The sequence below is a fragment of the Cervus canadensis genome, chromosome 21 (genome assembly GCF_019320065.1).
Source record: "Cervus canadensis isolate Bull #8, Minnesota chromosome 21, ASM1932006v1, whole genome shotgun sequence".
Taxonomy (NCBI): Eukaryota; Metazoa; Chordata; class Mammalia; order Artiodactyla; family Cervidae; genus Cervus; species Cervus canadensis.
Window position 1 is genome coordinate 17,502,519 of NC_057406.1, and position 13,176 is coordinate 17,515,694.

The following is a 13,176-nucleotide window of genomic DNA, read 5'->3' on the forward strand; positions in this document are numbered from 1 at the left end:
ACAAATGGGACCTAATGAAACTTAAAAAGCTTTTGCACAACAAAGGAAACTATAAGTAAGGTGAAAAGACAGCCCTCAGATTGGGAGAAAATAATAGCAAATGAAGCAACAGACAAAGGATTAATCTCAAAAATATACAAGCAACTCCTGAAGCTCAATTCCAGAAAAATAAATGACCCAATCAAAAAATGGGCCAAAGAACTAACAGACATTTCTCCAAAGAAGACATACAGATGGCTAACAAACACATGAAAAGATGCTCAACATCACTCATTATTAGAGAAATGCAAATCAAAACCACAATGAGGTACCATTACACGCCAGTCAGGATGGCTGCTATCCAAAAGTCTACAAGCAATAAATGCCGGAGAGGGTGTGGAGAAAAGGGAACCCTCTTACACTGTTGGTGGGAATGCAAACTAGTACAGCCACTATAGCGAAAAACAGTGTGAGATCCTTTAAAAAAATTTGGAAATAGAACTGCCATATGACCAGCAATCCCACTTCTGGGCATACACACTGAGGAAACCAGATCTGAAAGAGACACGTGCACCCCAATGTTCATCGCAGCACTGTTTATAATAGCCAGGACATGGAAGCAACCTAGATGCCCATCAGCAGACGAATGGATAAGGAAGCTGTGGTACATATACACCATGGAATATTACTCAGCCAATAAAAAGAATTCATTTGAATCAGTTCTAATGACGATGGATGAAACTGGAGCCCCTTATACAGCAGTGAAGTAAGCCAGAAGGAGATAAAGAACATTACAGATACTAACACATATATATGGAATTTAGAAAAGATATAGGTAACCGATAACCCTATATGCAAACAGAAAAAGAGACACAGAAGTACAGAACAGACTTTTGAACTCTGTGGGAGAAGGTGAGGGAGGGATGTTTCGAAAGAACAGCATGTATATTATCTATGGTGAAACAGGTCACCAGCCCAGGTGGGATGCATGAGACAAGTGCTCGGGCCTGGTGCACTGGAAGACCCAGAGGAATCGGGTGGAGAGGGAGGTGGGAGGGGGGATCGGGATGGGGAATACGTGTAAATCTATGGCTGATTCATATCAATGTATGACAAAACCCACTGAAAAAAAAAAGTTAAAAAAAATTTAAAAAAAAAAAGGTAACTGAAAAAATCTAAAGAAGGGAGATCATTTCAGTGTTAGTCAAGCATCTCCAGCTTCTCTTTCTCTGTGGGAATTTCCCAATGTGGTGCCTGGGTTAATGGCTCAGAATCTGGGCCCAGGGATACAGAGGACTCCTATTGGGACAGAAAAGCCAGCATAATTGGGGGAGCGACCTGTGCTGGACAATGCTGGAGACCTGAGAGCCTGTCTCACAGAACAGGTTTTCTCCTCCAGCATCTGCCCAGTACACAAGCTGTGAGACTTCCCTGGTGACTCAGATGGTAAAGAATCCATCTGCAATGCAGGAGACCTGGGTTCAATCCCTGGGTCAGGAAGATCCCCTGGAGAAGGGAATGGTTACCCACTCTAGTATTCTTGTCTAGAGAATCCTATGGACAGAGGAGCCTGGCAGGCTCTAATCCATGTGGTTGCAAAGAGTCAGATACAACTGAGCAACTAATGCTTACTTACATACACAAGCTGTGAAGGGCAGGAGACCAAAGAACTATGTCAGAAATCTTAGAAAGCAGAGTTGCAACTTTATCTTGAGTGCTGAGCTACCAAAACATCCAGGCTCTCAACTGAAATCTCTGAAAGCCCATGCCATAGGGACAGAGAAATCAGAGTGCTACCATAACTGCAGCCCAGACTTGTCACAGCTCAGTTCTAGGCTGTATTTAGGTATTATGATAATGTGGACTCTTTCCCCTACCAGCTGAGCAGAGCCAAAGATGAATTCTTTCAGGTGTTAGAAAATGTATCTGGAGTGTCTTATTTTTTAATATATAACTTATAGCATTCACAAAATATTACATGGCATTGGAAGAGATGGGATGATATGACAAATGAACACAGTGCAAAAAAGAAAATAAGGCAGAGACACATGTGATAGAGATGCTCGAGTTAGTAGACAAGGATTTTAATTCTGATAAATCTATTTATGAAAAAAAGAGAGAAAGAGAATAAACAAATGGGAGGATGAAAGACTTCGGAAATAATCATGAATAAATAAAAAATATCAAAGGAACAGATATCATTCAAAATAAAATAATTGGAATTAAGAAGTTAATAAATAAGTATAATAAATAAATAATAATGTCTCTCTTTCTGTACAGACATCCATCCTGTGTCCTTAAGCACAAAGAGCATCCCCCTCACCTGGACCTTCAGTGAACCTATAGCTGCCTTCGTCAGTTCCCATTACCATTCCCTTCTCTCCCAGCTACTATAACTTTCTCCCATCTTCTTAAAAAAGTGTTTGACCCCTTATCCCCACTCTTATCAAATAAACCCCCAAATGCAATTCTCTTAGATTATTGAAGTCATCAGGTGTAAACTTAACATAAAACACACTAATTAATATTTATTGCTTCCAATATTGACTTGTCAGTGCATGGTTAAGTGTTCCTCCAAATTTCAACTTTGTAAAGATGTTTAAAAAGAAAAATCTTTTTTTCTTTGGAAGGGAGAGAACCTCTGACTCAGAGCATTTCATCCACAGTTCTCTGGTTCTACCTGCCAAAGAGTTATGAATATTTACATCTAAATTTGCAAAGAAGACTTGCAATTTGGCACAAATCCATAAATTCCTCTCTGATTTATTTAATGATATCGTCTGTGCCTCTACACCTACTGACTTAGTGCAAAACAGTGTCCCACACATTACTTATGGAAACAACTCCCCCCAGGAAGGTACACACTCATTCTTGTCCCTCCCTCCCATGGGCTCACTTGTGCGAAGGGATTGTATCTGTGTTGATTTACAAATGTTTCAAATTTTTAAAAATGAATCATAAAAAAATTTAGGAAGATTGATATTAATTGAGATAATAGATGAAACTATGTCAAGTAAGATCAATGGAGAAAAAAAGAACAGCTGAGACTAAGAGGAAAGTAAATGAAACCCATCACTCGCAGATGGTTGTGCACTGAGAGAGGATGGGTAGATATCTTAAACCTCACTAGCCCACCCTATCTTCTATTGTCAAGGAGATTAGGCTTCCTTGCAGATATCCCTTCTCTTGGCCACTGGACTACATAGAGACCATACCTGAGCAGATGACTCCTGCATCTTTGTTGTGCTTGCAGTTGTGTCTCCCCCAGCCCTGGGAAGGGCACCTCCACACGTGGGACTCATTTCCTATGCAATTCAGGTCGTCCAGCCAGATGGGCCCTGATCCTGCCCCGAAGTGAGCAGATACCATGGCATCCAGGGCTTCGCCACAGCTCAGCTGCCTGCACACCACGTGGGCATCCTTCAGGTCCCAGCTGTCATCGCAGATGGTGCCCCAGGAGCCCTGGTCAAGGATCTCCACTCTCCCGGCACAGCGACCACCCCCGTCCACCAAGCGGAGCTGTCTGCTGTCTGAGGAGAGAAATGGGACAAGGGGTGTTGACATGGGGGATGAGTAGGGTCTTCTGTATTAGATCACCCAGGTATGACTTAAATCAAATCCCTAACGATTATACAGTGGAAGTGAGAAATAGATTTAAAGGACTAGATCTGAAAAACAGAGTGCCCAATGAACTATGGATGAAGATTCATGACACTGTACAGAAGAGAGGGAGCAAGACCATCGCCAAGGAAAAGAAATGCAAAAAAGCAAAATGGTTGTCTGAGGAGGCCTTACAAATAGCTGTGAAAAGAAGAGAAGCGAAAAGCAAAGGAGAAAAGGAAAGATATTCCTATTTGAATGCAGACTCCCAAAGAATAGCAAGGAGAGATAAGAAAGCCTTCCTCAGTGATCAATGCAAAGAAATAGAGGAAAACAACAGAATGGGAAAGACTAGAGATCTCTTCAAGAAAATTAGAGATACCAAGGGAAAATTTCATGCAAAGATGGGCTGAATAAAGTACAGAAATGGTATGGACCTAACAGAGGCAGAAGATATTAAGAAGAGGTGGCAAGAATACACAGGAGAACTGTACAAAAAAGATCTTCATCACCCAGATAATCATGATGGTGTGATCACTCACCTAGAGCCAGACATCCTGGAATATGAAGTCAAGTGGGGCTTAGGAAGCATCACTAAAACAAAGCAAGTGGAGGTAATGGAATTCCAGTAGAGTTATTTCAAGTCCTAAAAGATGATGCTGTGAAAGTGCTTCACTCAATATGCCAGCAAATTTGGAAAACTCAGCAGTGGCCACAGGACTGGAAAAGGTCAGTTTTCATTCCAATCCCAATGAAAGGCAATCCAAAAGAATGCTCAAACTACCAATCAATTGCACTCATCTCACAAGCTAGTAAAGTAATGCTCAAAATTCTCCAAGCCAGGCTTCAGCAATACATGAATCATGAACTTCCAGATGTTCAAGGTGGTTTTAGGAAAGGCAGAGGAGCCAGAGATGAAATTGCCAACATCAGCTGGATCATCAAAAAAGCAAGAGAGTTCCAGAAAAACATCAATTTCTGCTTTATTGACTATGCCAAAGCCTTTGACTGTGTGGATCACAATAAACTGTGGAAAATTTTGAAAGAGATGGGGATATCAGACCACCTGACCTGCCCCTTAAGAAACCTGTATGCGGGTCAGGAAGCAACAGTTAGAACTGGACATGCAAAAACAGACTGGTTCTAAATAGGAAAAGGAGTATGTCAAGGCTGTATATTGTCACCCTGCTTATTTAACTTATATGCAGATTACATCACAGAAATGCTGAGCTGGATGAAGCACAAGCTGGAATCAAGATTGCCGGGAGAAATATCAATAACCTCAGATATGCAGGTGCCCCACTTTTATGGCAGAAATGAAAATGAACTAAAAAGCCTCTTGATGAAAGTGAAAGAGCAGAGTGAAAAATTTGGCTTAAAGCTCAACATTCAGAAAACATACATCATGGCATCCGGTCCCATCACTTCATGGCAAATAGATGGGGAAACAGTGGAAACAGTGGCTGACTTTATTTTGGGGGCTCCAAAATCACTGCAGATGGTGATTGCAGCCATGAAATTAAAAGACGCTTACTCTTTGGAAGGAAAGTTATGACCAATCTAGACAGCATACTAAAAAGCAGAGACATTACTTTCTCAACAAAGATGTCTAGTCAAGGCTATGGTTTTTCCACTAGTCATCTGTGGACCTGAGAGTTGGACTATAAAGAAAGCTGAGTGCCAAAGAATTGATGCCTTTGAATGGTGGTGTTGGAGAAGACTCTTGAGAGTCCCTTGGACTGCAAGGAGATCCAACCAGTTCATCCTAAAGGAGATCAGTTTTGGGTGTTCATTGCAAGGACTGATGTTGAAGCTGAAACTCCAACACTTTGGCCACCTGATGCGAAGAGCTGACTCATTTGAAAAGACCCTGATGCTGGGAAAGATTGAGGGCAGGAGGAGAAGGGGACAACAGAGGATGAGCTGGTTGGATGGCATCACCAACACAATGGACATGAGTTTGGGTGGACTCCAGGAGTTGGTGATGGACAGGAAGGCCTGGTGTGCTGCGGTTCATTGGGTCGCAAAGAGTCGGACACAACTGAGCAACTGAACTGAACTGAACACCATGATCAAGTGAGGTTTGTTCCAAGGATGCAAGGATGGTTCAACATTCACAAATTTATCAATGTGATACACCAAATTAAGATAAAAATCATATCCTCTCAATAGATAGGAGAAAACATTTGACAAAATTCAACATCCATTTACAATAAAAAAAAATGATTCACTACAAAATAGGTATAGAGGGATCATACTTCCAGATAATAAAGGCCAAATGACAAACCTTCAGCTAGCATCATACAATACTGCAAAGAGCTGAAAGCTTTTCCCCCAGGATCAGACACAAGACAAAGATGCCCACTTTTATTCAACATAGTTCTGGTAGTCCTAGGCAGAGCAGTCAGGCAAGAAAAAGAAAATTGTTGTTTGTTGTTGTCATTCTTTAGTCACCAAGAGTGTCCGACTCTTTTGCGACACCATGGAGTGTATCCTACCAGGCTCCTCTCTCCATGTCTGCTCCAGGCAGGAATACTGGAGTGGGATGCCATTTCCTTCCCCAGAGGATCTTCTCGACCCAGGGATTGAACCTGTGTCTTCCCCTTGGCAGGTGCAATCTTTACCACTGAGCCACCCGGAAGCCCCGAAAAAGAAAATACAGACATCCAAATATAATAGTTTTTGGTGGGGTCTTTAGGATTTTCTCTGGAGAAGGGCATGGCAACCCACTCCAGTGTTCTTGCCTGAAGAATTCCATGGACAGAGGTGTCTGGCAGGTTACAGTCCATGGGATTGCAAAGAGTCAGACACGACTGAGTGACTAACACTTAGGGTTTTTCTATATATAATATCATGTAACCTGCAAATAGCATCAGTTTCACCTCTTCCTTTCAGATTTAGAAAAAGAAAATATGGACAGCTAAATCTGAAAGAAAAGCGAAAGTTGCTCAGTCATGTCTGGCTCTTTGCAACCCCATGGACTATATAGTCCGTGGACTTCTCCAGGCCAGAATACTGGAGAACTAAATCACTCAGTAAAGTTGCCAGATGCAAATCTATATTAAAAAACAATTGTATCTCTACAAACAAACAAACTGCCATAAGGAGAAATTAAGAAAACAGTTCTATTCATAACTGCATCAAAAAGAATAAAATATCCAGGAATAAATTTAACCATGGAGGTGAAAATCCTGTGCACTGAAAACTGTAAGACATTGATGAAAGACATTAAACAAGCACAAATAAACAAAAAGATATTCTCATGGATTTAAACACCTAAAGTTGTTAAAATGGGCATACTTCACAAAGCAATCTGCAGATTCACTGCAATCTTTATCCAAATTCCAATGGAAATTTTCAGATACGGAACAAACAATTCTAAAATTGGTATGGAACCACAAAACACCCCAAATAGCCAAGGCAATCTTAAGAAAGAAGAATAATGCTGGATATGTCATAATTTCTGACTCAAACTATATTACAAAGCTGTATTAATCAAAACAGCATTGTATTGGTATAAAAACAGACCCAGAGATCAATGGAACAGAATAGAGAGAAACAGAGAAATAAAACAGAGAAACAGACCCAGAAATAAACCCAAATGCATATGATCAATTAAGTTTTGCCAAAGGAGACAAGATATACAATGAGGAAAGGACAGTTTCTTCAATAAATAAAGTGAAATTGCTGAATCATGTGGAAGTTCTATTTTTAATTTACTTGAAGGAAACAAAAACACTAACTTAAAAAGATACATACAAGCTAATGTTCATTGCAGCACTATTTACAATAGTCAAGTAACGTAAGTTATATGTGTGGAATCTTAAATACAAAAAATGGAGGTTCAGAGATGCAGAGAATGGGTTGGATGCCCGAGGTGGGTTGGTGTAGGCAGAATTGGTGAAGGTAGTCAAAGGCACAAATTTCCAGCTCTAAAATTAATGACATGAGGAAGTAATGGGCAGTAAGGTGACTATACTAAATACTGTACTGTGTACTTGAAAATACATCTTAAAAATTCTCATCATAAGCAAAGAATTGTAACACTATATGGTGACCAATATTACTAAACTTATTCTGGTGATCATTTACCAGTATATACAAATATGTAAGTATTATGATGTACACTTGGAATCATATAAGGTTATATGAATTAGATCTCAACTAAACAATTTAAATAACAAAGTTGGAACACGTGGATTAAATTAGCTCCACCTAACTTCATTTTGTGGACCCAAATTAAACTTATCACTTAGATTCTAAAATATAGAATCTCACTACTAACATCCTACAGGGTTGAGACAGACACAGAAACAGACAGTAAGTCACCTGCACAGGAGATATAGGCTTCCTCCTTTGGAGAACATGAAGTGTAATTCCACGGGCCAGAAGGACACTGCCAGAGAGAGGTATCAGTTTTCCGACACCGGATTCCATCCACCCACCGGGGTCTAGAACCTTCCCTAAGAGCAACAGAAGAGTTGAGAGTTCCACTGTCCCCACAGCCAAGCTGTCTACAGATCACGGACACGGTGATGTCTTCCATGGGGCTTCGGCAGACACTGCCCCAGGTCCCGTTGTAGAAAACTTCCAGCCACCCAGCACACTGCTGGGCCTCGCTCACCATCCTGAGAGCCAGGAACTCTAAGGTTGAAAATGAGGAGACAGGACACAGTGAGCATTCTACTCCAGGCTCTGGGTTTTCCTCTCTCCCAGAAATTGTGACCATGCATCCCTGACCCAGCTGAGGAGATGCCCACTAGGTGAAAAAACTGACTTTTGTATCCCTTTTACCTGACTTTAACCACTAATGTCTGTCTTTCTGTTTCTACCACAATGATGTAATGGATACAACAAAAAGAAGACCAACCTGGGCATCTGGTGGCAGGGGAGCTGAATCCTGCTTCCTGACAAAACTCAACAAGAGGTTTTGTGTGTGAAAGGATTTAAGGTAGACAGTGAAGTGGCAGACAGCATAATGAACCCCAGAGATGTCCACAGCCTAATCCCTGGAGCCTGTGATATGCTACCTGACCTGGAAAAAGGGACTTCTAGTTGTTTACTCACTAAGTCGTGTCCAACTCTGTGCAACCCCATGGACTGTAGCCTGCCAGGCTCCCCTGTCAATGGGATTTCCCAGGCAAGAATACTGGAGTGGATGCCATTTACTTCTCTAGGGGAGCTTCCAGACCCAGGGATTGAACCTCCATCTCCTGCACTGGCGGGCAGATTCTTTGCCACTGAGTCACCAGAGAAGCCCCAAAGGGACTTTACAGATGTGATTAAGCTAAAGACTTGAGGATGGTGAGATTAAGCAGGAATACTGTGGATTAGCCATATGAGCGCAGTCTAATCACATCCTTAGTTCCACTATCCCTAAAAGAGGAATATTTTCCTGTCTCTAGCTAGAGGGAGATGTGACTATAGATAATAGAGATGTGCAGCATTGCTGGTCGGATGATGGATGAAGGGGGCTATAAACCAAGGAATGTAGGTGGTTTCTAGAAGGCAGAAAAGACAAGAAATAGATTCTTGGCCAGAGCCTCAGAAGTGATGTGGCCCTGCTGAAACCTTGATTCCAGCCCAATGAGATCCCCGCTTGACACCTAGCCTACAGAAGTATAAAGCAACAAATATAAGAAGCAAAATGAAACTAGTACCCTGGGTTTAATATTTTTGCACCATATGTAATGGAAGAGTGAGCCATGCTTTCACGTGGAAACTGTAAGAAATAGCTCTACCAGGAAACACTGCTGAGAAGAAAGGACCAGAACCTCAGCTGCTGCAGGAGGAAGTGAAAGCACCTTGTGTTCAAGTCTGCTAGAAAGACAGACTCCATGGGAGGAAGCCTCCTTTTCTGGTCCTTTCAGCATCTCTCCCTCAGAGCTCAGACCGCCGCCCTCCAGGGCCCCACCCCTCCCCCAGCCTGTGGACAATGTGGAGGGCAGACCTGAGCAGATGACCCCCGCGTCCTGCTTGTGTCTACAGTCGTGCCGCCCCCAGCCCCGGGAAGGGCACCTCCACACTTGGGATTCATTTCCTGTGCAGTTCACGTCGTCCAGCCAGATGGGCCCTGATCCCGCCCCGAAGTGAGCAGACCTCGTGGCGTTGAGGGCTTCTCCACAGCCCAGCTGTCTGCACACCACGCGGGCATCGTCCAGGTCCCAGCCGTCATCACAGATGGTGCCCCAGGAGCCCTGGTCAAGGATCTCCACTCTCCCGGCGCAGGGACCGCCCCCGTCCACCAGGAGGAGCTGTCTGCTGTCTGAGGAGAGAGAAATGGGACCGTGAGGCATTGATTTGGGGAATGAGAAAGGTCTTCCGTCCTGTGGACCCTCACCTGAGCAGTATGGGGCGCTCTCCTCTAAAGCCGCAGAGCCTGCTGGTTCAGACACGGAGTCCTTGCACTGAGGCAGCACCTGGGTCTGGTTTACTGCGGAAACAGCAATGATCAGAGGGTTGGGAGTGTTGAAGAACAGGAAATTGAATTAAGCTATATAACAACCTGGTGATAGAGGCAGAGATGAAACTTGCAGCATAGCAGTGAAGTTATTACAGTTTTAGAGTTCTGCTTCTGACAGTGCCACAATTTTTGTTTTAAGCCTAGCCTTCCACTATGAATGAGCTAAATAAGGTGTTCTATTCCTAAATCTATCCCTAAATAGAAGAAGGAAAATAAAATCATTTCTGAAAGATATCTCTGATTTTTCATCGAAAACTGGGAGTAAAAAGCAGACATTAAAAAGAATTCCACAGGATGTTCAGCAACTAGAGTTACCTGACAGAGAATTCAAATAGCCATGAATAAAGGGCTTATGGAATTAATTGACAAAATGTGTATCTTGGCAGAGAAATGATAACATAAAATAAATAATTCTAGAGCTGAAAAACTTAACAGCTGAAGTTAAGAACTAATGAATGAGTGTATCAGCACATTATACCTGCATAAGGTAAAATTAGTAAAATGGACGATCAGAGGACAGATATTCCTCTATTTAGAAATGCCGATCTATGGTAGTATCCTGATTATAGGGCTATATAACAAAATTTCCCATCTGAAACAAAAATTATATGTAATTTAGCTCATAATTTCCCGGGTAAGTTAACTGGGAAAGACTCGACTTGGCAGTTCTATCTTAGGGTCTTTCATGTGGCTGCACATAGATGTCATCTGGGGCTGAAGTCATCAAAGACTTGACTGAATTGTGCTTATGTAAGGAAATTCCCTGAAGCATTTTAGGGGTAAAGGGACAATATGTCTGCACCCTAATTCAGAAAGATTTTACATATTCAGGGAGAAATGGAGCAGGAAGGGGACAGAGAGGGAAAGGAAGAGGGACAGAGAGATAGAGTCAAAGAGAGTCATTTGAAATGAAATACTATCAGTGGGTCAATCCAAGGAAAGGTCATCTGGGACTTTAATGTGTATTATTCTTTTGACTTTTCTGTAAGTCTCAAATTACCTCAAAATAAAAAAATTTAAAAGGTGAAAACAAATGAGAGGGAATCATTCTGAGGACACCTTCAAGAAAAGAAATATTAATACCATCAAAAACATAAACTCCTAGGAGAAAATCTAGTAGAAGATGGAAAAACCTCTGAGAGAAATTTGAGACCAAACTGAATGGAAGGATATATTATGTCAATGAATTTGGAGACTCATAGTTGTCAAAGTCAATCATCTTCAAATTTCTATGTAGATTAAATCTTATCTCAATCAAAACATGCTTTTTTTTGGTGAAAAATGACAAGCTGATTTGAAAATTTAAACAAAACACAAAGTCAAGAATGATCTTGGCAAGAAAAGCAACAAAGTTAGAGGAGCTAATATAAAGTAACCCCTCTAAATTAAAATTATCCAGACTTACTGTAAAGTTGCAGTACTTAGGGCTTTCCTTGTGGCTCAGCTGAAAAGGAATCCGTCTACGATGTGGGAGACCTGGGTTCGATCCCTGGGTTGGGAAGATCCCCTGGAGAAGGGAAAGGCTACCCACTCCAGTATTCTGGCCTGGAGAATCCCATGATTGTTTAGTCCATGGGGTCGCAAAGAGTCAGACATGACTGAGCGACGTTCACTTTCACTTTCAAAACTTTGCAGTAATTAAGAAAGTGCAGTATTGGTGCAAGCATAGACAAATGATACAGTGGAACAGAATGAGAGTATTAAAGAAGACAGACATACTTGCCCTTCTCCTTATGACAAAAGTGGCAGTGCAGTGGGGAAAAGATTCTGAGTCAGTTGATATATATATGAAACGTGACCCTTATTTTACATAGATATCAATCCCAAAAGGAATGTACAGTTATATTCAAGAGGAAAATAATTAACTTCCATAAGATACTCTTGGAGACTGTTTTTATGATTTTGGAGTAGGCAAGGGGCTTTTTAAAGGGATACGAGAAGCGCTAAATGTACAGGAAGAAGTCAATAAGTTATATATTTCTTAAAGATGAAGAATGTGACACATCCAAGGATACCATATCATTAAGAAAATGAAAATAAAAGATCAAGTGTTAAACACACAAAATAAATAACATATATTTACACCCAAAATCAATGTCATGGTAAGTTGTACCATCATATTTGTAATTGTCAAGAACTGGAATCAACTCAAATCTCTACCATCAGTTAAATGAATCCATAAATGGTCATGTGATCATTCAAAGGTATACCCTAGAGTAATAAAAATGAATGAAGTGCTGCTAAACAACATCATTAGTGAATCCCTAACATCGTGCTGAGTTGAGGTAGCGAGACACAAAGGGAAATATGCTGCACAATTTTAAACAAAGTTAAAAAACCAATGAAACAGTCTATGGTACTAGAAGTTAGGTAAGCAGTTTTCACTGGAGAGGCAGGAGGGCACCGTTATGGGGAAACAACAGTGAGTCTGTGGTGCTGTGAATGTTCTCTTGGTTGATCTAGGTTGGGAAACATGACTGAAGTCTACACTTACTGCTTATACATTGTTTTCTACGATTATATGTAAATAATAGTTTTGCTTAAAAGTATATTATTTCCCTTCACACTTCTTGCCCTGACCTGAAAAATTAATGAATAAGAAGAATTACTTCACCATGAAATAGCTGACTTCTGAACCAAGTTTTCCCTCACTCTCTGCTCTTGGAGACGTTTCACTCCAGGAGCATCCTGAGTACCAGTAGCCCTTGTCTCTCTCTCTTACCTGAGCAGATCACAGAGGCCGTGTTGCCATGAGAACAGTCAGGGCCACCCAGGGCAGTCACAGGGCAACTCCACAGGAAGGACTCCACCCCTGAGCAGTGAAATCGGGCTGTTGAGATCTCATTACTTCCTTCCACAAAGCCTGGTCCTTTGGGAGTGGAGATGGTGACTCCACAGCCGAGCTGACGACAGACAACATTGGCGTTGGCCAGACTCCAGTGGGAGGCACAGAGCGCTCTCCATTGTCCAGAAATCTTCATCTCCACCTGGCCCTCACACTGAGAGGTGCCACTATTCATGAGCCGAACGTCTGAGTATGCTGGTAGAAGAAGACAGAATTTCAGCAAACTCTCAGGATTTTCTCACCGGAATTGAGTATACATATGTGTGTGCTCAGTCATGTCTGACTGACT

General features: G+C 41.7%; 1 protein-coding gene across 1 annotated transcript in view; it reads right to left on the reverse strand.

Moving 5' to 3' along the window:
- The window catches only part of LOC122423128, a 168,744-nt gene that overhangs the window by 55,851 nt on the left and 99,717 nt on the right, over window positions 1-13,176 (reverse strand). Inside the window, exons 21-25 of the mRNA XM_043439908.1 lie at window positions 12,765-13,082; window positions 9,920-10,012; window positions 9,530-9,844; window positions 7,899-8,223; window positions 3,179-3,562 (exon numbers count right to left, since the gene is read on the reverse strand). Of these exons, the coding sequence (XP_043295843.1) occupies window positions 3,179-3,562; window positions 7,899-8,223; window positions 9,530-9,844; window positions 9,920-10,012; window positions 12,765-13,082 (1,435 nt within the window). The remainder of the gene's footprint in view (window positions 1-3,178; window positions 3,563-7,898; window positions 8,224-9,529; window positions 9,845-9,919; window positions 10,013-12,764; window positions 13,083-13,176) is intronic.